This window comes from Littorina saxatilis, linkage group LG2 (genome assembly GCF_037325665.1).
Source record: "Littorina saxatilis isolate snail1 linkage group LG2, US_GU_Lsax_2.0, whole genome shotgun sequence".
Taxonomy (NCBI): Eukaryota; Metazoa; Mollusca; class Gastropoda; order Littorinimorpha; family Littorinidae; genus Littorina; species Littorina saxatilis.
The window spans coordinates 102,382,082-102,407,249 of NC_090246.1; the positions used below are offsets into that span (position 1 = coordinate 102,382,082).

General features: G+C 42.5%; 1 protein-coding gene across 2 annotated transcripts in view; it reads right to left on the reverse strand.

The window, feature by feature from the left end:
* The window catches only part of LOC138960386 (tyrosine-protein phosphatase non-receptor type 23-like), a 64,654-nt gene that overhangs the window by 13,562 nt on the left and 25,924 nt on the right, over positions 1-25,168 (reverse strand). For both annotated transcript variants that reach the window (XR_011453955.1, XM_070332283.1), the window contains exons 17-23: positions 23,022-23,215; positions 20,308-20,562; positions 19,156-19,390; positions 13,234-16,210; positions 10,541-10,637; positions 1,422-1,486; positions 131-268 (exon numbers count right to left, since the gene is read on the reverse strand). Coding sequence is in view for 1 of the 2 variants with exons in the window: in XM_070332283.1 (XP_070188384.1) it covers positions 131-268; positions 1,422-1,486; positions 10,541-10,637; positions 13,234-16,210; positions 19,156-19,390; positions 20,308-20,562; positions 23,022-23,215 (3,961 nt within the window). In the remaining variant the exon portion in view is untranslated. The remainder of the gene's footprint in view (positions 1-130; positions 269-1,421; positions 1,487-10,540; positions 10,638-13,233; positions 16,211-19,155; positions 19,391-20,307; positions 20,563-23,021; positions 23,216-25,168) is intronic.

Below are 25,168 nucleotides of genomic sequence, written 5' to 3' on the forward strand. Positions count from 1 at the left end.
GTAGTCACTGGAGCCCTTAAACTCATGCTCCACCCTTTTAAACAACGTCACCCAGCTCTAGATCCTACCCATCGATCACTCATAAGAGTCAAGCAAACCTTTTTCTCCATGCCCCTGGTTTCCCACTCACCTTGCCAGTTTCGTACTCGCTGGTGATCTGCACAATGACCTCGGAACCCAACTCGTACACCATGGCCCAGAAGTCGGTCATGGTGACGTTCAGAGGCGCCTGGGTGGCCACAAACTTGGGACAGGATGGTGCAAGGTCCTACAAGATGGCAAACAGTAATCACAGTTAATGATTTGGGATTTTTTGGTTGAGGAATCAATTGTGTAGGAGACCAAAACAATCTCCTTTTGCATAGGAAGCAGCCTGGCTGTTGCTATTGTAAGTGTGAGCAAGGGACAGGGTGCTCTTATCCCAAGTACAATCATGGACATCTGTTCCAGTGTGCACCACATCTGTACCAGTGTGCACCACGTCTGTACCAGTGTGCACCACGTCTGTACCAGTGTGCACCCCGTCTGTACCAGTGTGCACCCCGTCTGTACCAGTGTGCACCCCGTCTGTACCAGTGTGCACCCCGTCTGTACCAGTGTGCACCACGTCTGTACCAGTGTGCACCACGTCTGTACCAGTGTGCACCACATCTGTACCAGTGTGCACCACGTCTGTACCAGTGTGCACCACGTCTGTTCCAGTGTGCACCACGTCTGTACCAGTGTGCACCACATATGTACCAGTGTGCACCACATATGTACCAGTGTGCACCACATCTGTACCAGTGTGCACCACATATGTACCAGTGTGCACCAGATCTGTACCAGTGTGCACCACGTCTGTACCAGTGTGCACCACATCTGTATGCACCACATCTGTACCAGTGTGCACCACGTCTGTACCAGTGTGCACCACACCAGTGTGCACCATAGCTGACATGGGAAGGAATGTATGTTTAAGCTTGAACTATTGCTGCAAGTCTGATATCATTGTATGATGGTAGTTAAGATGTGATAGTATCTATTTTTCTTAATTTAGGGTAAATAGCACTGCAACTGTAGCACTGTAATTCAATGTTTAATGTTTACATTTACACTCATTTCACATTTTGTGTGAGTGCATGCATGCATGGGTGTGTGCATGTGTGTGTGCTTGAGTGTGGCAGCGTGTGTGTGTGTGTGTGTGTGTGTGTGTGTGAGAGTGTGTGTGTGTGTGAGTGTGTGTGTGTGAGTGTGTGTGTGTGTGTGTGTGTGGGGGGGTGTATGTGTGTGTGTGTGTGTGTGTGGGGGGGTGTGAGAGAGTGTGTGTGTAAGGAGGAATTATACATTTTGGTCAATTATCTGAAAAACACAGTTGACTTCAGTTACAACATAAGATACGGTGCTTGATGTAATAGTTATTTCCTGAAGCTGTCACTTACATTTATCCAGCTGGCATTAATGTAGTCATCCTTAGTTGTTGTCAGAACTACTCTAGTGTCATCATCTGCACAAATACCAACAACACAATCAAGCAACATTTCATTTCCACACTGAAACATGCACTCGCACTCACACTCACACTCACACTCACACTCACACTCACACACACATCCACTGCAGGGTCAAATTTGGCCATCAGAGTAAAGTTTACTTTGGGCACCTTGCTCTGATAAGTAGGATGTATGAACAATAAGAAGGGTCAGCACAGTCTTTTGAGAGAGATGACTGATGCGATAGCTTGTTAAATTCAGGTGTTGAGGTATAAGAATTGAATGGTTTTGCCGTTTCTTGGGCCAGTGAAAGAAAACTTTTTGTGAGGATGGCAGTCAGAGTCAAAGAGAATAATACCATCAAGACATAATGAGAAATGATTGCTTCGCAGATCAGGAAACAGAAAATGCAAGTCAAGCAAGCTGGCTGAAACACAAAATCTGGGGGGCTTTCGCATCTGGGTATACACACACAGAGGCACAGAAAGCTCCCACATGCATGCATGAACGCACACACACACACACACACACACACACACACACACACACACACACACACACACACACACACACACACACACACACACACACACACACTGAGTTTGATAAAATGACTCAGACACACTCATGTATGCATAAGACCACTCTTGCATTTTGTAACACCAACAGCTACATGTACATGTGTTGCTCTTTGCTGATACAGCACTATTATCACAATATTACAGTCCAATTAATGCACTTTTACAGTTTGAAAGTGAGTGCACAAAAGCATCAGGTACGAGAATAAGTTCCAGATTCATCCCATGCTCCCTCCTACCCCCCCCCCCCCCCCCCCCACCAACACAAAGAAATCAAGTACAAGCCATTTTCTGATGTCAATTGTTCTGACTCCCCCTCATCCCTTTCCCCCACCCAAACAACCATTTATATTCTGGCCATGCCCTAATGACTCTGAAAGGGGGCAACTTGTTACATTTTTTATTCTAAGCAGCAGCGGACTGATTCAGAGACAGGGAGAGAGAGAACAAAGTGCAAAGACGGTAAACCAATAACCAGTTAAAACATTTTTTTTTTAAATAAAGACACAACATACTACTTTATGCAGTTACAAAGACAGCAGCTTGTGGACATATAAAAGAACTGATTTCACCTACATTAAGCATCACATACCACCCCCTTACACGCACCATCGCACACCCACACACACACCAACTACACAGATGCAATGCGTCTTCCGACTGTCCTCAATAACCTATGCTCATCTTCAGGTCCTCTTTGTTCACCCTGTTCCACTTGGTTTTGTATTACATGTATGTTATGTTTATATTGCTATTTTTCCTGTACTTATGTATCTTGAATGTGTCAATAGGCTATGTGCTTTAATGACAATAAATTCTGATTCTGATTCTGATTCACACACACACACACCACAGAGTGTCACAGGTTGAAGGCTCCACTGGCTATGAATAAAGGGACAGATCGGTATCAGAGGGGGGTTGTAATTAGAACCTTGAGAGGAAAATGCCAGTCAGTGGGCCAGTGGGGCAGTGGGGCAGTAGGCCAGGACAGTCTATTTTCAGCAGGGCAGGGGGTGGTGCACTGGCTGAGACATATAGAGAGAGGGAGCAAAAGAGAAAGAGAGAGTGGATAGAGAGAAGGGAGATTGAGCACTTCTGTCGGAAACTGTCACAGGCCATATGACGTATGAAATTTAACCCAGCGTCATCTGGGGACTTGAATTTTATTGCTCTTCCCATTTTAAACTGGAGTAAGAACAGTAAAGAGTAAAGAAGTGGTGGAGGGGGGCCATGGTGGTTCATACAGCGAAGTGAGCAAAGGGACAGTTAAGAGAGGGGCATGCCTCTGTGGGTGTGTTCAACATGTGCTGCCCTTTTCAGCTGGGTAAAGTGACACTTTTACAGCTTTCTGTCTCAACAGAGCAGACTCCTGCTTGGTAACATTTGATAAATTACACTCCTTCAACTTGCAGAAGAAAGAAGGCCATTGTTGTCCTCAAATAAGTTTATACAGCACAACTATGGGTCGCAAGCCACACATATTCAAAACTGCTAATAAGAGTTTGTTGAATGACCAAACTTTCTGTCCAGACAAATCCTGAAATGAGAGAGAGAGAGAGAGAGAGAGAGAGAGAGAGAGAGAGAGAGAGAGAGAGAGAGAGAGAGAGAGAGAGAGAGAGAGAGAGAGAGAATTGAACTTTATTTATTTAACAAGGATTAAGATTTAAGGCTACGCCTTTTCTTACAATCTGTCCTTGGAACGCATAGACACACAATTATATAATTAAAAAATTAAAAATTTAAAAAGTTAACCAACAAAAGGAGGTCGGAAAACTTCAGCACGTGATAATAAAGATGACGATGACGATGATGATGATGATGATGATGATGATGATAATGATAATGAGAGAGAGAGAGAGAGAGAGAGAGAGAGAGAGAGAGAGAGAGAGAGAGAGAGAGAGAGAGAGAGAGAGAGAGAGAGAGAGAGAGAGAGAGAGAGTCGACGCTTGCATGACTGAGTGTCTTGGCCTGTCACTGTGTCTCCCCCTGCAGTAAACTAGTTATAATATCTTCGTTTTTATGAGACCAACTGCCAGTCAGAAAGAGAGACAAAGACAGGCGTTCACTGTATCTTTTAGCCAACAAAGGAATTATTTCTAAATTAAATTTTGTCTCTGGCCTTTAAAATAGAACATGATTACAGCTGCCTCTTATCTTTATTTGTCACAACATAATTTACAGCAAACCTTTAACTGTCTGGCTTGTAAACTGCTGATGAAGCTTACCTCACTAATCAACCAATTCCCTCATTCAGAACCAAAGATCACTTACCTGCATAAACAGGTTCAAGGCTGCGTGAATGTATTTGTTTGTTTGTCTGAGGTACATCATACTTGCTTACTTGTTTAGACGCAAAACCTTGCACACTATCGAACTTCAGTATAAACATCAATGCATCAAGACTTTCCATTAAGTTTAGCACCTCCAGACAAGATTAATCACATAATGAAAATTCTTCCTGCCCATTGACTCGATTATCTAGTAGATATCAAATCAAGTAAGACAATTGAGAGTAGTGAAGCCTTTCAACCCAATGCCACCGAGGAAATTGATGACAAGCAAACCTGTTGAAGCAAGTCTTGTCAACTGAGTGATGCTTGCAACTTACAGATCAGAAAAGAGGATTGGATTTAAAGTCGGTCAGTCAAATACCACAACCATTGCCTTACCCAAGGTTCTGAATCATACTTGCGCAAATATGTGTACGCAACGATGTAAAACACTCACACACACACACACAAACACAAACACACACACACAAACACACATGCTCACACACAGAAAAAATGCTGAGAAAGACATTCAGTATTACCTATCATTCTTACCAAATCCTATCATTTCCCCAGATTTTGTTGCTGAGTCTTTTATTTTGCATGCATCATCATGTAGATGCTGAATAAAAAATGTTTTTAAAAAGTCCACTGAGTCAAAAACTAAATTCCAATAAGAACCATCTCTGGCCTAGATTCCAGAAAAGATAATAATCGTGTCAAGCAGCGTCTGGGTAGTCTGAGCTTTATACATGTACTAAACGCAGTGCACACGGAAGAAAAAAAAGCAGCCCATCATTTTTGACCTTTATTGAGCACTTGAAACTCTTCCTGCTTTCTGCCGGCAGGTTCCAACCTTTCAGACTGCCCTCAAAGTTGATAAAAAAAGAGAAAAAAAAAGAGAAAAAGACTGAGAAAATGAAAGGTCATCAAATGCTTTTTTACAGCCAGACTTCAAATCTCTGTCAGGTGTTTTTTTCTGTGTCAACAGCTTACAAGGAAACTGTTCAATATCTCTACGACTATTGTGTCAAATTAAATGTCACTTCGACAGCTAGCGCTTTGCAGGGATGTGCTCTTATCAACTCTTAACGTGCCTCTCTGAGAGCGGTGCTGTCTTCTTTGCACTTTACCATTTTACTCAGTACCATTCCTTTTCAAATCGAAAAAATGCTTCTTGCTCTAATCTTTTATGTTAACAATTTTGTCAGGAGCTTTTAGTAAAAGAGCTTTCTTCTCAGTATCAGTTTTTGAAATTTGTTGACTTAGAAATGTAGTTAGTACTGAATCTATTTAGAATTACAAAAGCACAGAAAATTGAAAATAACTAGAGACAAAACAAAAAAATGAGAGGAAGATACAAAATACTTGTAAAAATCAACACAATGAGAAAGCTACAATCCTTCAGTTGTTAGCTTGTGATTCACTGATAGTTGTTAGCTTGTGATTCACTGATAGTTGTTAGCTTGTGATTCACTGATAGTTGTTAGCTTGTGATTCACTGATAGTTGTTAGCTTGTGATTCACTGATAGTTGTTAGCTTGTGATTCACTGATAGTTGTTAGCTTGTGATTCACTGATAGTTGTTAGCTTGTGATTCACTGATAGTTGTTAGCTTGTGATTCACTGATAGTTGTTGTTGTGATTCACTGATAGTTGTTTTTGTGATTCACTGATAGTTGTTTTTGTGATTCACTGATAGTTGTTAGCTTGTGATTCACTGATAGTTGTTAGCTTGTGATTCACTGATAGTTGTTGTTGTGATTCACTGATAGTTGTTTTTGTGATTCACTGATAGTTGTTTTTGTGATTCACTGATAGTTGTTTTTGTGATTCACTGATAGTTGTTTTTGTGATTCACTGATAGTTGTTGTTGTGATTCACTGATAGTTGTTTTTGTGATTCACTGATAGTTGTTTTTGTGATTCACTGATAGTTGTTAGCTTGTGATTCACTGATAGTTGTTGTTGTGATTCACTGATAGTTGTTTTTGTGATTCACTGATAGTTGTTTTTGTGATTCACTGATAGTTGTTTTTGTGATTCACTGATAGTTGTTTTTGTGATTCCCTGATAGTTGTTTTTGTGATTCACTGATAGTTGTTTTTGTGATTCACTGATAGTTGTTTTTGTGATTCACTGATAGTTGTTTTTGTGATTCACTGATAGTTGTTTTTGTGATTCACTGATAGTTGTTAGCTTGTGATTCACTGATAGTTGTTTTTGTGATTCACTGATAGTTGTTAGCTTGTGATTCACTGATAGTTGTTAGCTTGTGATTCACTGATAGTTGTTAGCTTGTGATTCACTGATAGTTGTTAGCTTGTGATTCACTGATAGTTGTTAGCTTGTGATTCACTGATAGTTGTTAGTTTGTGATTCACTGATAGTTGTTAGCTTGTGATTCACTGATAGTTGTTAGCTTGTGATTCACTGATAGTTGTTAGTTTGTGATTCACTGATAGTTGTTTTTGTGATTCACTGATAGTTGTTTTTGTGATTCACTGATAGTTGTTAGCTTGTGATTCACTGATAGTTGTTAGCTTGTGATTCACTGATAGTTGTTAGTTTGTGATTCACTGATAGTTGTTTTTGTGATTCACTGATAGTTGTTAGCTTGTGATTCACTGATAGTTGTTAGCTTGTGATTCACTGATAGTTGTTTTTGTGATTCACTGATAGTTGTTTTTGTGATTCACTGATAGTTGTTAGCTTGTGATTCACTGATAGTTGTTAGCTTGTGATTCACTGATAGTTGTTAGCTTGTGATTCACTGATAGTTGTTAGCTTGTGATTCACTGATAGTTGTTAGCTTGTGATTCACTGATAGTTGTTAGTTTGTGATTCACTGATAGTTGTTTTTGTGATTCACTGATAGTTGTTTTTGTGATTCCCTGATAGTTGTTTTTGTGATTCACTGATAGTTGTTTTTGTGATTCCCTGATAGTTGTTTTTGTGATTCACTGATAGTTGTTTTTGTGATTCCCTGATAGTTGTTTTTGTGATTCCCTGATAGTTGTTTTTGTGATTCCCTGATAGTTGTTTTTGTGATTCACTGATAGTTGTTTTTGTGATTCACTGATAGTTGTTTTTGTGATTCACTGATAGTTGTTTTTGTGATTCACTGATAGTTGTTTTTGTGATTCACTGATAGTTGTTTTTGTGATTCACTGATAGTTGTTAGCTTGTGATTCACTGATAGTTGTTTTTGTGATTCACTGATAGTTGTTAGCTTGTGATTCACTGATAGTTGTTAGCTTGTGATTCACTGATAGTTGTTAGCTTGTGATTCACTGATAGTTGTTAGTTTGTGATTCACTGATAGTTGTTTTTGTGATTCACTGATAGTTGTTTTTGTGATTCACTGATAGTTGTTTTTGTGATTCACTGATAGTTGTTTTTGTGATTCACTGATAGTTGTTAGCTTGTGATTCACTGATAGTTGTTTTTGTGATTCACTGATAGTTGTTTTTGTGATTCACTGATAGTTGTTAGCTTGTGATTCACTGATAGTTGTTTTTGTGATTCACTGATAGTTGTTAGCTTGTGATTCACTGATAGTTGTTTTTGTGATTCACTGATAGTTGTTTTTGTGATTCACTGATAGTTGTTAGCTTGTGATTCACTGATAGTTGTTTTTGTGATTCACTGATAGTTGTTTTTGTGATTCACTGATAGTTGTTTTTGTGATTCACTGATAGTTGCTTTTGTGATTCACTGATAGTTGTTTTTGTGATTCACTGATAGTTGTTTTTGTGATTCACTGATAGTTGTTTTTGTGATTCACTGATAGTTGTTTTTGTGATTCACTGATAGTTGTTTTTGTGATTCACTGATAGTTGTTTTTGTGATTCACTGATAGTTGTTTTTGTGATTCACTGATAGTTGTTTTTGTCAATTCACTGATAGTTGTTTTTGTGATTCACTGATAGTTGTTTTTGTGATTCACTGATAGTTGTTGTTGTGATTCACTGATAGTTGTTAGCTTGTGATTCACTGATAGTTGTTTTTGTGATTCACTGATAGTTGTTAGCTTGTGATTCACTGATAGTTGTTTTTGTGATTCACTGATAGTTGTTTTTGTGATTCACTGATAGTTGTTAGCTTGTGATTCACTGATAGTTGTTTTTGTGATTCACTGATAGTTGTTTTTGTGATTCACTGATAGTTGTTTTTGTCAATTCACTGATAGTTGTTTTTGTGATTCACTGATAGTTGTTTTTGTGATTCACTGATAGTTGTTGTTGTCAATTCACTGATAGTTGTTTTTGTGATTCACTGATAGTTGTTTTTGTGATTCACTGATAGTTGTTTTTGTGATTCACTGATAGTTGTTAGCTTGTGATTCACTGATAGTTGTTTTTGTGATTCACTGATAGTTGTTTTTGTGATTCACTGATAGTTGTTAGTTTGTGATTCACTGATAGTTGTTTTTGTGATTCACTGATAGTTGTTAGTTTGTGATTCACTGATAGTTGTTTTTGTGATTCACTGATAGTTGTTTTTGTGATTCACTGATAGTTGTTTTTGTGATTCACTGATAGTTGTTTTTGTGATTCACTGATAGTTGTTTTTGTGATTCACTGATAGTTGTTTTTGTGATTCACTGATAGTTGTTTTTGTGATTCACTGATAGTTGTTTTTGTGATTCACTGATAGTTGTTTTTGTGATTCACTGATAGTTGTTTTTGTGATTCACTGATAGTTGTTTTTGTGATTCACTGATAGTTGTTTTTGTGATTCACTGATAGTTGTTGTTGTGATTCACTGATAGTTGTTTTTGTGATTCACTGATAGTTGTTTTTGTTGTTGTCAATGCTGTTGTTCCTTCCATACAAATGAGACTAAACACAAACTATCACACAGCTAGTGCTATCACATGTACATGAGAACCACTTGAAAGATTGTTCAATGATTATTAACAAAGTCAATCTGCACAACACAACCACTTGTTCAATACCACTTTCAGCAGCTGATCTCACTTTCAAGAAATGATGTTCCCTGCCTGAAAGAACCATATTGCAACCTCTACAACTTGCCACAATGTCAATGAGCTCTTCCTTCTTCAACAAATCCTACTTGTACTCTTAACCTGCTCACAAGGATCATGGTGACTACAGCACTTTCTGTAGACAGCAAACCTTTGACTGCTAGTGCTATAAAAACAAGGCTGTGTTTCTGTATCTGTACATTGTATAAATAAGACAACGGACTGCACACTCGATTCTAAACAGAGTATGGCAATAGAATGCACAAGCTGATTCTAAACAGAGTATGGCAATAGAACGCACAAGCTGTCAATGTCATTTCATTATGGCATTAGCACCTGTGAACTGGCAACTCGATCTTCATCTTTCACAACACAATATTAAGGCATCTGAGTTAAAGCTGGGATGATCAACACAAAACTGATCACCTAATCATAACTTTGTACAATCTATGCTAATTTCAAGATCACTGGGTCAGTCTAAGTAGCTCTCCAATTTGTAACACATGATCCTTTTCTAATGGAAAGAAAAGTCCCCTTTCATGAACAACATAAGACTTTGAGTCGTAATATTAATCATCTTTCATGAACAACATAAGACTTTGAGTCGTAATATTAATCATCTTTCATGAACAACATAAGACTTTGAGTCGTAATATTAATCATCTTTCATGAACAACATAAGACTTTGAGTCGTAATATTAATCATCTTTCATGAACAACATAAGACTTTGAGTCGTAATATTAATCATCTTTCATGAACAACATAAGACTTTGAGTCGTAATATTAATCATCTTTCATGAACAACATAAGACTTTGAGTCGTAATATTAATCATCTTTCATGAACAACATAAGACTTTGAGTCATAATATTAATCATCTTGTCAGTCATACTCAGACAGAAAAAGTGCAATGAATGTAAACAAAACAAAAACTTTTTTAAAGAGAAGAAAAAAAAAAAGGGTGTAAACGGAAGACAAGCAGAAAAACTTATCATGCCACTGAATGTTGATTGTTTCAATTTAATGCAGAAAATGTGCAAGAGGCATATTACCCCCCCCCCCACACACACACACAGTCACTCATAGTTATAACCTATTTATTGAGAAAAAAATTATAACCCACTGTGACCCTGAAATCAAAGTACACCAGCTGTAATTAATCAGTTCAGACATGAACTGATAAGTTTCATGACCCAGAAACAGGAAGAAAAAATGTGAAATGGATACTCACATGGCATAATGTCAGGGTCGCGGTTTTTCATAGGATAGCAGCGAGCTATCGCAATGGATTGCTTCTTGACGTCATGGTCCTGGCTGTCAATCAGACTCTGCACGAAGACAATAGGGCTATTCAAAGACAAATAGGGCTATTCAAATACAAACCTTGACTCATTACTGCTACTGTGAGTGTGTCAAGATTAAAACTAGTAAAACATGTTTTCAATATTGATTGAATGCATTATGAATACATACATGTATAGTTGAAAAAACCATAAGGATTATTACTACATATCTCATGCGATGATTTTTAAAACTATTTGTTACATCTTACGAATAAAACACTGTGTATCTACTTCTGCAAAAGTAGTATGCCCAAATCACGAGAATGAGTAATGGTATGCGTGTGCATACACACATTTGTGCCGGAACACTTAGTTTTAAAGCTGACAAGACATTGCATACATGTGTGCATAACATGACAAGCCTGTTGAATGCAGTTTCCAGGAGAGAGAGAGAGAGAGAGAGAGAGAGAGAGAGAGAGAGAGAGAGAGAGAGAGAGAGAGAGAGAGAGAGAGAGAGAGAGAAAGAGAGAGAGAGAGAGAGTGTGTGTGTGTGTGTGTGTGTGTGTGTGTGTGTGTGTGTGTGTGTGTGTGTGTGTGTGTGTGTGTGTGTGTGTGTGTGTGTGTGCGTGTGTGTGTGTTTCATTTATATTGATGTTTAGTAAAAGTCAGAATGTTTAGTCAAAGTCAGAAGATTTGTGTATGCAGAAGGTAACAACAACCTTCATGTAGTATTAACTAATAGATTATGAAAACGATTAGTTTGAGGTGGTGTTCTGTACAAAGAATGAAATGATAATGATGGCAAAATAAAACAAATGACAGTATATCATTATCAAGCGCATTCTGGACCGTAAGCATAATTTACACTGGTTCAATGCATATATATATATACTAGAATGAATACCCGCTTCGCCGGGTAGCCGGCTTCGCCAAAAGAAGTACTTAGAGCCGTACGCCGGCTTCGCCGGGTCCGAACAATGGACCCGCCAAGCTTAGGTCCCTCCCAGATTCGTGGAATGGGAACAGCACGAAAATGATTCAGTGGCCATAATGCCATTCCTGACCATATCGAGTCCCATCCTTGTCGACGAATGTAACCGTGTTAATCACCTTTGGAGGCGAACTCCACTCAAACAGGACTGAGCAAGTTATGGCTTCTAAAAGGAAGGCCAGTACATAAATTTACACAAAAGCCGCCAGACCACATCACAAACAGAACTGAACAATGCACAGGTGTTGCTCACATAGAGAGACACACACACACACACACACACACAAAAACACAGAGAAGCCGTATCTATAGAGAGATAGATGACAGTGTATTTTTCGCGTGGCTATAAATTGATTCGACCTTTGCACTTTTACAGTGAGGATAATTTACGGGTCCAATTTACGTTCTGGACACTGCGTTGACCTTCTAAAAATAGTAACAGTAACAGAACGCCGGGAATATCCGAAGACGCTCCACTCACACTATAGTGCACCATTACGAAGGAAGGGAGGTAAACGCTGAAAACCTGGAGATTATGAGAAGATAAGGAAGAGTTACTTATAATGGTGAAATGAACACAAAAACCCAAATCGATTCAGCGCTGCGCGCTGAGAGCACGTGTTGAAATATCTCATCGATGATATTGTGTCCGGGGTGTAGCTGAATACGGTGTCCAAATTTGAAAAAGATCCACTGAGAACTTTGGCTTTGGTGTGTCGGTATGGGGGCCCGGGTAGCTGAGGTGGAACCAAAATAGCTGAGGTGGAACCAAAATCGGTTCAGCGCTGCGCGCTGAGAGCACGTGTTGAAATATCTCATCGATGAGGTTGTGTCCGGGGTCTCTCTGAATAAGCCCACCAAATTTGAAGCAGATCCATCGAGAACTTTGGCCGTGTATCGCGCACAGACAGACACACACACAGACACACAGACACTAGTCGTATATATATATATATATTTAAATTGCTCTTTCGACAATTTTTTTGTTTTTTTGTTGTGCCCATGTTTTTCACTAGATCAAGGCGTAACCCAACAAGCATAACTAGAACACCCGTTGCAAATACTGTCATGCTTTCCACTATAAATTTAACATTATATATGCGATATACCCCTCAGGGAAACTTCCTCCAAACATTATGCAAAGCTGTTTTAGTATGTGATCTTATAAATTTCTATTTTTTTTTCAATTCTGTGCAAACAATGTTCTTAGTTTTTTCTTGGTCACTTCTTGCTTCATTTCTCCTTATTTTGCTACGTTACTTGTGACTGTGTGCACATGCGTCAGTAATTTTAGTTTGTTACGCACTGCACAGCACTTGATACAAACCTCATGAAAATAATCGGACATCCTGTTTCCCTTTCCACTCATTCCTATAAAAATGCACCAAAAACAATAGACTATGCTTACATTCTAAAACTATCCATTTTCAGACCTAGGCTACAGTACACATCAGCCACTGCAACTGTGGAAAACTGAAAGCAAATAATGAACTCTGGAGTACAAATGTTCATACATTGCACAGCAAATTTCCTATAACGTGTGTCCTGTTAGTTTGGGTTTGCTTGACATGAGGACAGGTACGTAACGAAACATACCAACATACTTCACAATCACTACTGTCACCACCAACAACAAGCCCAAGCTCTTACCTTCCACACAGTATCCAGACGAGACACGCCCAAGATGGTGATGGACAGGTCGTCCACAAACTTGCCGAAAGCCTCCACATCGGACACAAACTTGTTGAGCACACTGCTGTTTTGGTACGGGTCTTTCACTGCCTCCACGATGGCTCCCTTCTTCATGGCGTCCTCCTTCTGCTGCTGTTTCTCCTGCTCTGTCAGCACCATGGGCGTGATGATGGGGGCAGGGATGGGCGTGTGTTTCGACCCTTCAGGGCTGGAGGACAGCAGCTCGTCCAGTGAAGACTGCTGGCGGGTCAGGCTCGGCCCTGTGATCAACCCCCGCTGGGAGGAAGGAGGTTGGTTGATGGTGGTGCCCTGGGGAGGAAGAGAGGCAGGGAGGGAGGACTGGTTCCGCGCCATGGCTGGAGAGGATGTGGACTGTCGGGGGTCAGGGTTCTGGGGAGGCAGGGAGTGAGGCCCGCTGGGTGCTTGGGGCTGACTGGGTGCAGCCACTCCTCCTGCCTGCTGAGAGGTGGTGGGTTGGGGCTGGAGGTTATCAACCGACTGGGCTCTTGACGGCTGAAGAGGGGTTGGGAAAATTAGCTGGGACTCTGCTGGTGGCACGCGAGGCTGGGGCTGTTGTGGCGTAGGGTATTGTGTGAACTGTTGTTGTTGTTGTGGAGGCTGGGAATACTGTGGCTGGGAGGGAGGACCCTGCTGCTGTCCAGCAACAGGCTGAGGCTGATTCTGCGGCAGCATCTGCTGCTGACCCTGCATCTGTGACAGAGGGTATTGTTGCTGGGAGTACTGCTGTTGTCCTGCTTGTTGCTGTTGAGGATACTGTTGTGGCTGATTTTGGTACTGTTGTTGTGGAAACTGCTGCTGCTGCTGAGGCAGTTGTCTCTGTTGTTGATATAACTGTTGCTGTTGTTGCTGTGGTAACTGTTGGTTTTGGGGCAGCTGATTTTGCTGCTGACTAAACTGTTGCAACTTTTGAGGTGCCTGCTGTTGCTGGGGATACTGTTGTTGGCCTTGCTGGGAAAACTGTTCTTGTGGGGTTGGCTGCTGTTGCTGAGTACCGGTGGGGTACCCCTGTTGCCCTGGAAATGCTCTTTGGTTGACGGTTTGTCCTTGCCGTGGCTGTACCTGGCCTGCCTGTGGGGCCTGTCCGGGAGGGAACTGCTGGTCACTGAACCCAGGCTGGCTTTGACTGTAGCCTGGGTACTGACCACCCGTTGCAGGGAATCTCTGTTGTTGCTGAGGCCCTTGGGGCTGGTACTGCTGTTGCTGTGTGGGAAACGCCTGCTGACTCTGGGACTGTTGCTGATTGGGGACTGCAGGAATTGCAGCTTGAGAGGGAGCAGGGGAGGCTGCAGGGGAAGGGTAGTACCCTGCCTGAGATGCCGTGTAAGAACCATGCACGCTTCTCTGACCCTGACCCTGAACTTGACCCGAGTACTGCCCTTGACCCTGAAACGAGGTCTGGTTCTGATTCATCTGACCTTGTTGTTGCTGGAATGGTTGTTGGGAGGGAAGGTGGGATGGCTGGCTGGGAGCAGGTGCTTGGGAATGTGGCTGAGGAAACTGTTGCTGGGGAGCTCCACCTGGTATTTGCTGTAGTTGTCCACCAGGCACCTGTTGTGTCTGTATTTGTCCAGAAGAGGGTGAGTATGTACTAGTTGTGGCTGTGTATGGCTGCCTGGAGACACTTTGCGTCTGGCTTTGGTTTGTGCCAGCAGGCCCATGTCCAGAAGAGACAGCAGCGGCACTGTACTGTGGCTGCACAGCAGCTGAACTAACACCGTAAGGCTGCTGTCCAAAGGAGGAACCGGGCACTGCACTTGTTGCTCCTGAAGGCATCTGTGTGTACGACTGCTGAGGCAGTGAGGTGGGGCCACTAGGTCTGGCGAAAGGTGTCTGTCCCTGCTGACCGTAGCCCTGCACTGACTGTGGCGTCTGCTGACTGACCTGGGCAGGGAACTGACCCATCTGGCCACCGACTGGACCCTGCATTCTGGCCTGAGGCTGCACGCCTGGATTCTGTGGTTGCTGAACTTGCTGATACTGTTGTCCCTGTTGTGCTTGCTGGGTAGTCTGCTGTGGCTGAGATCCTCCTGCATAATACTGTTGTTGCTGGGGCTGCTGTTGTGACTGGTACGCTTGCTGCTGCTGGTGCTGGAAGGGCTGTTGTTGTTGGTGTTGAAAAGGGTGAGGCTGCGTCTGCTGAGGCGTTCCAGGTCTGACAGCAGCAGAGGTAACAGAAGCAGGGTGAGAGGGCATGCTGTACCCCGCCTGGACATACCCACCCTGCTGACCACTGACAGAAGTGGCTGAAGGGGCAGGGGAGGAGGCAGGGGAAAGGCCTGCTGACGGTGACGCTGCGGGAGACGGTCTGACCATATTCTGCTGACCCTGGGTGCCGTGAGGCATGGGGTACTGCCCAGGCTGTGAGGGAACCGCAGGGTTGGGCTGAGGGGACTGACGGTACTGCCCAGGCTGTGAGGGAACCGCAGGGTTGGGCTGAGGGGACTGACGGTACTGCCCAGGCTGTGAGGGAACCGCAGGGTTGGGCTGAGGGGACTGACGGTACTGTTGCACTGAAGGATGTTGCGGAACGTTATGCTGACCCGAACTCATGTTCTGCGCCGCACTGAAACCAGCCGGTAGAGGTGCCTGGTTCAGACCTTGCTGGGCACCCGGTACAAATCCCTGCTGGTAGGATCCTGTGGATGCCAGTGATTCTGTGCTGGACGTCAATCCAGACCCCTGTGGCCCTGCCGACCCTCTCATAACGGCAGGGATAGCCCCTCCAAAGCCACCCATAGGTGGTTGCCCGCTCACTTGATAAGGCTGTGGGTAGGAGCCATCTCTAGAAGAGGGCAGACTGGAGACGTCAGGCAGACTGCTGTACTGGGGCTGGAGGCCTGGGTTGACGGGCAGGTTAGCTGTCACATCAGGTGGGGGTGTTGGGCGTGGTTGGTGTGAGCTGGCTCTGCCATGCCTGAAACAAAAACAAGGACCATGATCATCATTGTGTGAGAAGCAAAAACCATTTAAAATATAAATACTCTGACAAAAATATAAAAGCTCAGAATAAAAAAACAAGCTAAGCAAACACTCTGCATATGAGACGAAGAAAATGAATGCACTGATTAAAGAGAGACAACTCTTTCAAGTTGAGAACTAAAACGTGCCAGTCGGAGAGGAGTTGTCCAGCAAGAGCTGCTACTTTCTTTCTTTATTTGGTGTTTCACGTCGTTTTCAACCACGAAGGTTATATCGCGATGGGGAAAAGGGGGGAGATGGGATAGAGCCACTTGTTAATTGTTTCTTGTTCACAAAAGCACTAATAAAAAAATTGCTCCAGGGGCTTGCAACGTAGTACAATATATTACCTTACTGGGAGAATGCAAGTTTCCAGTACAAAGGACTTAACATTTCTTACATACTGCTTGACTAAAATCTTTACAAACATTGACTATATTCTATACAAGAAACACTTAACAAGGGTAAAAGGAGAAACAGAATCCGTTAGTCGCCTCTTACGACATGCTGGGGAGCATCGGGTAAATTCTTCCCCCTAACCCGCGGGGGGTAAGAGCTGGTACAATAGCAGACAAGCAGATATGGCTGTAGTAATCTTTAATCGAAAATTTTAGTAATAAATTTTCATTTGATTAATATACATATATACACTCTTCAAAAAAAGTTAAGGATCACTTTTTTACAAGCACGCCACAAAAAAACAGACAAGACCGAATTCTTTCATTTTTTAAAAATTATATAATTGAACAACCAAGGAGTAATGACAAACAAAGCAAAGATCGAACGCGGCAGCGACAATTTAGCTAGAGTGTGTCAAACGTGACAACCCTCGAAAATGGAATTCACAACAATGTGAATCGGTGTCAATAACGTGTGTGCCATCCGTTGTGTGCCAGGCATTCAACACATCGTTGGCGCATAGAGTGGATCAGGTTGCATATGAATGCTCTGGGAACTCCATTCCACTCCTGCTGGAGCCATTGCAGCAGTTGACCCAGATTGGCAGGAGGAGGGTGATATGTTGCTGTACCCGACGACAAAGCTCGTCCCACATGTGCTCTATGGGGTTCAGGTCCGGGCTGTTGGCTGGCCACAGCATCCTGTTGACCCTGGCCTGCTGGATGAAGGTGTTTACAGCTGCAGAGCGATGGGGAGGTGCGTTGTCATCCTGAAGAATCGCACGAGGGCCGGTCGCTTGGAGGGCTGGAACGACCAGGGGTTGCAGGATCTCATTCTGGTAGCGGACACCGGTCAAGTTGCCCACTACATGGTACAAAGGTGTCCTTAGACGTGTGCTGATCCCTCCCCAGACCATCACAGAGCCTCCGCCAAAACGCTGTCGTTCCAGAACAGCGCCTTCTGCGAAGCGCTCTCCGCGACGCCTCCACACTCGGATGCGACCATCAGCAGGTTCCAAGCAAAAGCGGGACTCATCTGTAAACAACACCTGAGCCCACTGCTGACGTTGCCACCTCACATGTTGAGTGCACCAGGCTCGGCGAGCTGCTCGGTGATTACCAGTCAGGGTTGTTCCTCGGACTGGACGCCTTGCACGCAAGCCAAAGTTGTGTAAGCGGTTTCGGATCGTCTGACCACTAACAACAGTGTTGGTGGTAGCTTGTAGGCGTTGCCTAATGTTGTTTGCCGTTGCCAATCTTTGTTGCATGGCCTGCCTCTGAATGAAGCAATCCTCTCTTTGTGTGGTGACTCTGGGCCGACCAGAACGTTGTCGCTCCTGCACTCTTCCAGTTGCTTGGAATCTCTGTTTTAGTCTGATGATGACAGAGGGAGCCACTGCAAGCCTCTGGGCCACTTGCCTGGCAGCAACACCGTCTTGTAGCCATCCTATTGTCCTTCCTCTATCCAAATCGCTCAGTTTTCTTCGTGTGGGCATGTTGCTACTGTGCATAATTGTGTCAGCGTGTCAACCTTTAAACACAAGTTGGTGAGCGATGTTCATAGCCAGGACCCTGTTGTAGCACGTGCATCACAACCTTTTGCCCTGGCATGCGTTCCGCAAATTTGAGAAGTCCCACAAAGGGAAATAACTCTGCCTGCCAAACAAAATTCTAGGTCAAGACTCACTGTTCATTTGTTAATTCAAACACATTAATCTTTTAATTATTATGTCAATGTTTAATTTGTTGGCAATTTTTTATAATTAGATCCGTTTTTTCAACCGATCCTTAACTTTTTTTGCAGAGTGTATAGCAATTTACTTCAGTTTAGTGCTAGAACGCTGTACTACGCATCACCTTGGTAACAAGGGAGGCAACTTTAAAAAAAGAACGACCCTGACCTATAAACAGGACATAGGCCAGACTGAGGCTACCTTCCTACTTGCGCGCGCATACACTGCGCGGCCATATTGAATCATTCTCTCTTCAGCGACCGCATGCTGCGGACGCGTTTTCAGCTACGCTCCGGCTTTTCAGCCTTCTGTCTGCTTCTGACTTAGACAGACTTCACCTTGGTCTTCGTCTTCACGTTCTTCTGCTATATGTGAGTTAGACAGACTTCACCTTGGTCTTCGTCTTCACGTTCTTCTGCTATATGTGAGTTGGGATAAGATATGTAATTTAATCAACCTTGCAAACATTAAAATTACAAGTGGAAAAAGAAAGGAAAATTTGACAATGCAGACAAAAATGACCTGGCAGTATAAACAGAAAGAACATAACAGAACAGAGGGAGAATAAAAAGGTACAGAGTACAGAGGGAGGAAAGAATTTTTAAATAAAGTACAAATTAATTTTTTTTTTTTTAAAAGACAGAAAAAAGGAAATAATTCACCCAAGAACAAAGTATGCAGAAAGTAACAACATAACTCCAAGCCGCTATTCTCTACATTTCACCAACACACAACATGACATATAATAACAGCAGTCCATGGCCTCTCACCTGACAGAAGGCAGGTGATCAGAAGCAGCTACGTCAGGAGCGGTGCCAGGTGCGCCAGGATGATACCCCATTACACCGTGGGGTCCCACAGGGGGTAACTGGTCCAGTGTCATGTTGGGGGGCAACTGAGCCAGCGTCATGTTGGGGGGCAACTGAGCCAGCGTTGGGTGTTGCGGAGAGTCGGAGGCTGAAGATGCGAAGGAGGGAGGGCCACTCAACATTGGATCTGGAGAGCCTGAAAAGTGGTACAAGTGGTTTAGGTAGGATAAGGATAAGGACAAGATTGCATATACAGCCCTGAAAGTCCAAAAAATGGTGCACTTTGGCTTGTGCTTCTCAAAATTTGCTAGCCAGAAAGCAAATTTTACTTGCCAAACCATTCTTTCTTTATTTGGTGTTTAACGTCGTTTTCAACCATTCAAGGTTATATCGCAACGGCTTGCCAAACCAACCATTTGTTTCCGCAACTTGACTCGCATTTGGCGAGTAGATGAACATTTCTACTTCGCCAGTTACATGTTTCTACTCGCCACTTTCAGGGCTGATATCGTCCTGTGAGGTGACCCTCATGGAAATTGGGGCGGCTTTCTCACTGCGGAAAGCCAGCTGCCATACGCTACGGCGCTACCCATTTTTGTTTTTCTTTTTCCTGCATGTGTGTATTGATGTTTCCAAGCCCTGAGACTTTCGCTGTCAACTTGTATTCATGTTTCCAAGCCCTGAGACTTTCGCTGTCAACTTGTATTCATGTTTCCAAGCCCTGAGACTTTCGCTGTCAACTTGTATTCATGTTTCCAAGCCCTGAGACTTTCGCTGTCAACTTGTGTTCTTTCTTTCTTTATTTGGTGTTTAACGTCGTTTTCAATGTGAACTTGTGTGCATGTGTTCACACATACTTCATTGGGAGGACATTCTTTCTGCTAGCTCAACCAAGGTCTTTGAATAATCTCATCATCAGTTTTTTTCTTCTTCTGTTGCAGAATTGCAATGCTGAGTACATGCAGTCCTGAGAGAAGCATTGCTACAAGAGGCTCTCTTTTCTCTTCCTCCCTACTTGACCCATACACAGTTAACCAACCATCAACATCTCTCTTTCCACATCAACCACAGAAAAAAGACCCCAGCCTACAATATTCAACGACCATAACCCACCAGGCGGCAGCCTTGAGGGAGACGACCTCTTGGGCCCAAAGCTCTGCGGCTTCATGAAAGGCAGGAAATCCTTCAGCTTGGGGCCCTCAAAGTTAGGCAAGGATGCAGAATCTGCCACTGCGGGAGGCAGCGCTCCAAACTGAGAAGGATCCATTAGCGGCTGGGGTCCCACAGTGAAGGCTGGGTCAGGAGTGCTGGGAGTCCCCGCTTGACTGCCATGTCCAGGTTTGGGGGCCGTGGGTCTCGAGGGAGGTGCTTCTCACAATGTCAACAAACATGTACATTTCACGGATCAATCCTACAAGAAAATCAACTTTTACTGGCACCAAGTTAAAGGTAAGGTAGTGTTAAGGTAGTGTTAAGGTAGTGTTAAGGTAGTGGTGAGGTAGTGGTAAGGTAGTGGTAAGGTAGTGTTAAGGTAGTGTTGAGGTATTGGTAAGGTAGTGGTAAGGTAGTGGTAAGGTAGTGTTAAGGTAGTGGTAAGGTAGTGAGTTGTTTGTTTGTTTGCTTAACGCCCAGCCGACCACGAAGGGCCATATCAGGGCGGTGCTGCTTTGACATATAACGTGCGCCACACACAAGACAGAAGTCGCAGCACAGGCTTCATGTCTCACCCAGTCACATTATTCTGACACCGGACCAACCAGTCCTAGCACTAACCCCATAATGCCAGACGCCAGGCAAAGCAGCCACTAGATTGCCAATTTTAAAGTCTTAGGTATGACCCGGCCTGGGTTCGAACCCATGACCTCCCGATCACGGGGCGAACACCTTAAGGTAGTGTTGAGGTAGTGTTGAGGTAGTGTTAAGGTAGTGTTGAGGTATTGGTAAGGTAGTGGTAAGGCAGTGGTAAGGGTTAAGGTAGTGTTAAGGTAGTGGTAAGGTAGTGTTAAGGTAGTGGTAAGGTAGTGTTAAGGTAGTGGTAAGGTAGTGTTAAGGTAGTGGTAAGGTAGTGGTAAGGTAGTGGTAAGATAGTGGTAAGATAGTGGTAAGGTAGTGGTAAGATAGTGGTAAGGTAGTGGTAAGATAGTGGTAAGATAGTGGTAAGGTAGTGTTAAGGTAGTGTTAAGGTAGTGTTAAGGTATTGTTACGGTAGTGTTATGGTAGTGTTACGGTAGTGGTAAGGTGGTGTTACGGTAGTGGTAAGATAGTGGTAAGGTAGTGTTAAGGTAGAGTTACGGTAGAGTTACAGTAGTGTTACGGTAGTGGTACGGTAGTGGTCAGGTAGTGGTAAGGGCATGTGCATGGGGCTGACCTTGGCTTGGAACAGCCATTCTTTTATACAGTGGAACCCCCCTTTTGAGACCCCCTTTAATTAAAGACTTCCCCCTTTTGAGACCTTGATTTTTCTGATTTTTTTTTATAACCTCTGTGAATTTACCTGCGTTTTCAGAATCCCTCCTTTTTAAGGCTGTTAAAAAATATCAGAGAAAAATCGGCTTAGAATTTGATAAACATTTTATTATGACACTGACAGAGCCCATTGTGTGGAAATATATTTGTAAAGGTAAGACACAACTTATTTACAAAAAACTGATTGAACATGCTACGGTCCCAAAATGTATCGAAAAATGGTCTGAATCTTTAGACTGTTTGTTAGATAAGAAGGCTATTTTTCAATATGTTTTTAAAACAACAAAAGACACTTGTCTGAGATGGTTCCAGTACCGATTATTGTACAGAATTTTGCCCACAGAACGGTTTCTATTTTTGCGAAAAATTGTGGATACGTCATTGTGTACTTTTTGCGGTAGAAATGAAGAAACCCTTTTACATATGTTTTGGGAGTGTGATAAAGTGCAGACTTTTTGGATAGAATTTGTAAATTGGCTAAAGGTGAACTGCACCCATTGTGACAATTTAAAACTGTCTAAAGAACTGGTTCTTCTTGGAGTTGCGAACAATGTAGTCACCGATAAAGCTTTTGATGTGTTAGTAATCTGTGCCAAACACCACGTATATATTTCCAAAATGAACAAAAAGACCCCTCATTTTCAGACATTTAGTAGAAATTTTAAGCAAAGATTTATTTGTGAAAAGTATAATGCAGTTGTGAATGATGCAGTAGATAAATTCTACAAGGATTGGCGCCTGTATATGCATATTTTGATGTAACCCTTAGGTTTTTTCTTTCTTAAATCCTTTTGATACGGCGACCACCAGGCCCTGAACATCCCCCCTCCCCCACCCATCCTCCAACCCCATGTATGTTGTAATTGTTCAAGTGTTCTTCTGTTGTATGTTTCTGTCCCTTTGTTTAGGTGATGTCCTGTAATGTACAGTGTATACATGTAGAAAAAAAAAACTTCACAAAAAGAGAATTAAAAAAAAAATTAAAAAATAAAAAGACTGATTTGTCAGAATTTTGGAGGTTTTAAATGTGGGTTCCACTGTAATTGTTTCTTATTAATAGTTAACGCTCAATGTCTGGGCCACAGTATGCATCAGTGACTAAATTGCCTTCTCATCTTTTGGAATCATGTAAGGTTTATCAACATATAAAGCTGTGTGTGCATAAACTCTTATTTGAAATTGCATTGTCCCCAATACCAACACACAGACACACACACACGAACACACTCTGCCCCCCCCCCCTCCCATTTTTCATGTTTGCAATGATAAGGCCACTAGTACCGAATAACCAACTCAAAACCTAGCTCTAGCTACAAGAGTGATAATGCTGTCATGACATTCACAACCTTTCAGCTGCTCACCTTTTGGCATATACTTCGACATGATCAAGTCTCGTTCCTCCTGGCGTACTTTACACTCGCTGCGACATCTCTCTAAAGTTTTCAGCACGGATTCGTTCAGACGTCGGTAGTAATCCTGTCCTTTCGTAGACTTGGCCAGCAATTCTTCATACTTCTCAAATGAGATGAACAGGTCCTTGATTTTAGCCTCTCGCCTGCAGAGGAAGACACAAGAGAAAACACACAATACAGACGATATAATGACTAACACATTAATCCAATGACATTGTGGAGAAAGAATCAAACAAGCAAGACAGACGAAATAATGACTAACACATTAATCCAATGACATTGTGGAGAAAGAATCAAACAAGCAAGATAGACTACTAATCCATTAACAAAAACTAGTCCAGTATCAGGGGCTTTAACAGGCAGATGACATAAACACCTGCAAACCATTCAAAGACAACTTCAGCATCTGCACGATTAAACAATTATGACATCCATTAAATTTATGAATGTTTGATCTCAAGTGATTTTGGACTGTACATAAAGCGATAACTAACTTGGAATGTCAGCAAACAATGGCCACCTGTTTATTTCCTACCATTCCTAACTGCATCAAAGTAGAAATGACAACAGTTTTCACATTGTTTTCCTACCATTCCTAACTGCATCAAAGTAGAAATGACAACAGTTTTCACATTGTTTTCCTACCATTCCTAACTGCATCAAAGTAGAAATGACAACAGTTTTCACATTGTGTTCCTACCATTCCTAACTGCATCAAAGTAGAAATGACGACAGTTTTCACATTGTTTTCCTACCATTCCTAACTGCATCAAAGTAGAAATGACAACAGTTTTCACATTGTTTTCCTACCATTCCTAACTGCATCAAAGTAGAAATGACAACAGTTTTCACATTGTGTTCCTACCATTCCTAACTGCATCAAAGTAGAAATGACGACAGTTTTCACATTGTTTTCCTACCATTCCTAACTGCATCAAAGTAGAAATGACAACAGTTTTCACATTGTTTTCCTACCATTCCTAACTGCATCAAAGTAGAAATGACAACAGTTTTCACATTGTTTTCCTACCATTCCTAACTGCATCAAAGTAGAAATGACGACAGTTTTCACATTGTTTTCCTACCATTCCTAACTGCATCAAAGTAGAAATGACAACAGTTTTCACATTGTGTTCCTGCCATTCCTAACTGCATCAAAGTAGAAATGACGACAGTTTTCACATTGTTTTCCTACCATTCCTAACTGCACCAAAGTAGAAATGACAACAGTTTTCACATTGTTTTCCTACCATTCCTAACTGCATCAAAGTAGAAATGACAACAGTTTTCACATTGTGTTCCTACCATTCCTAACTGCATCAAAGTAGAAATGACGACAGTTTTCACATTGTTTTCCTACCATTCCTAACTGCATCAAAGTAGAAATGACGACAGTTTTCACATTGTTTTCCTTCTGGGAGTTTTTCTGGTCTTCTTTTAAAAGGCCAAGCAACCAAAAAATGGTTGTGGAATATGGCGCCAACAAAGCACAAGGCAGAAGACAACACAGCACAAGGCAGAAGACAACAAAGCACAAGGCAGAAGACAACACAGCACAAGGCAGAAGACAACAAAGCACAAGACAGAAGACAACACAGCACAAGGCAGAAGACAACAAAGCACAAGGCAGAAGACAACACAGCACAAGGCAGAAGACAACAAAGCACAAGGCAGAAGACAACACAGCACAAGGCAGAAGACAACACAGCACAAGGCAGAAGACAACAAAGCACAAGGCAGAAGACAACACAGCACAAGGCAGAAGACAACAAAGCACAAGGCAGAAGACAACACAGCACAAGGCAGAAGACAACACAGCACAAGGCAGAAGACAACACAGCACAAGGCAGAAGACAACAAAGCACAAGGCAGAAGACAACAAAGCACAAGGCAGAAGACAACACAGCACAAGGCAGAAGACAACAAAGCACAAGGCAGAAGACAACAAAGCACAAGGCAGAAGACAACACAGCACAAGGCAGAAGACAACACAGCACAAGGCAGTAGACAACAAAGCACAAGGCAGTAGACAACAAAGCACAAGGCAGTAGACAACAAAGCACAAGGCAGTAGACAACACAGCACAAGGCAGTAGA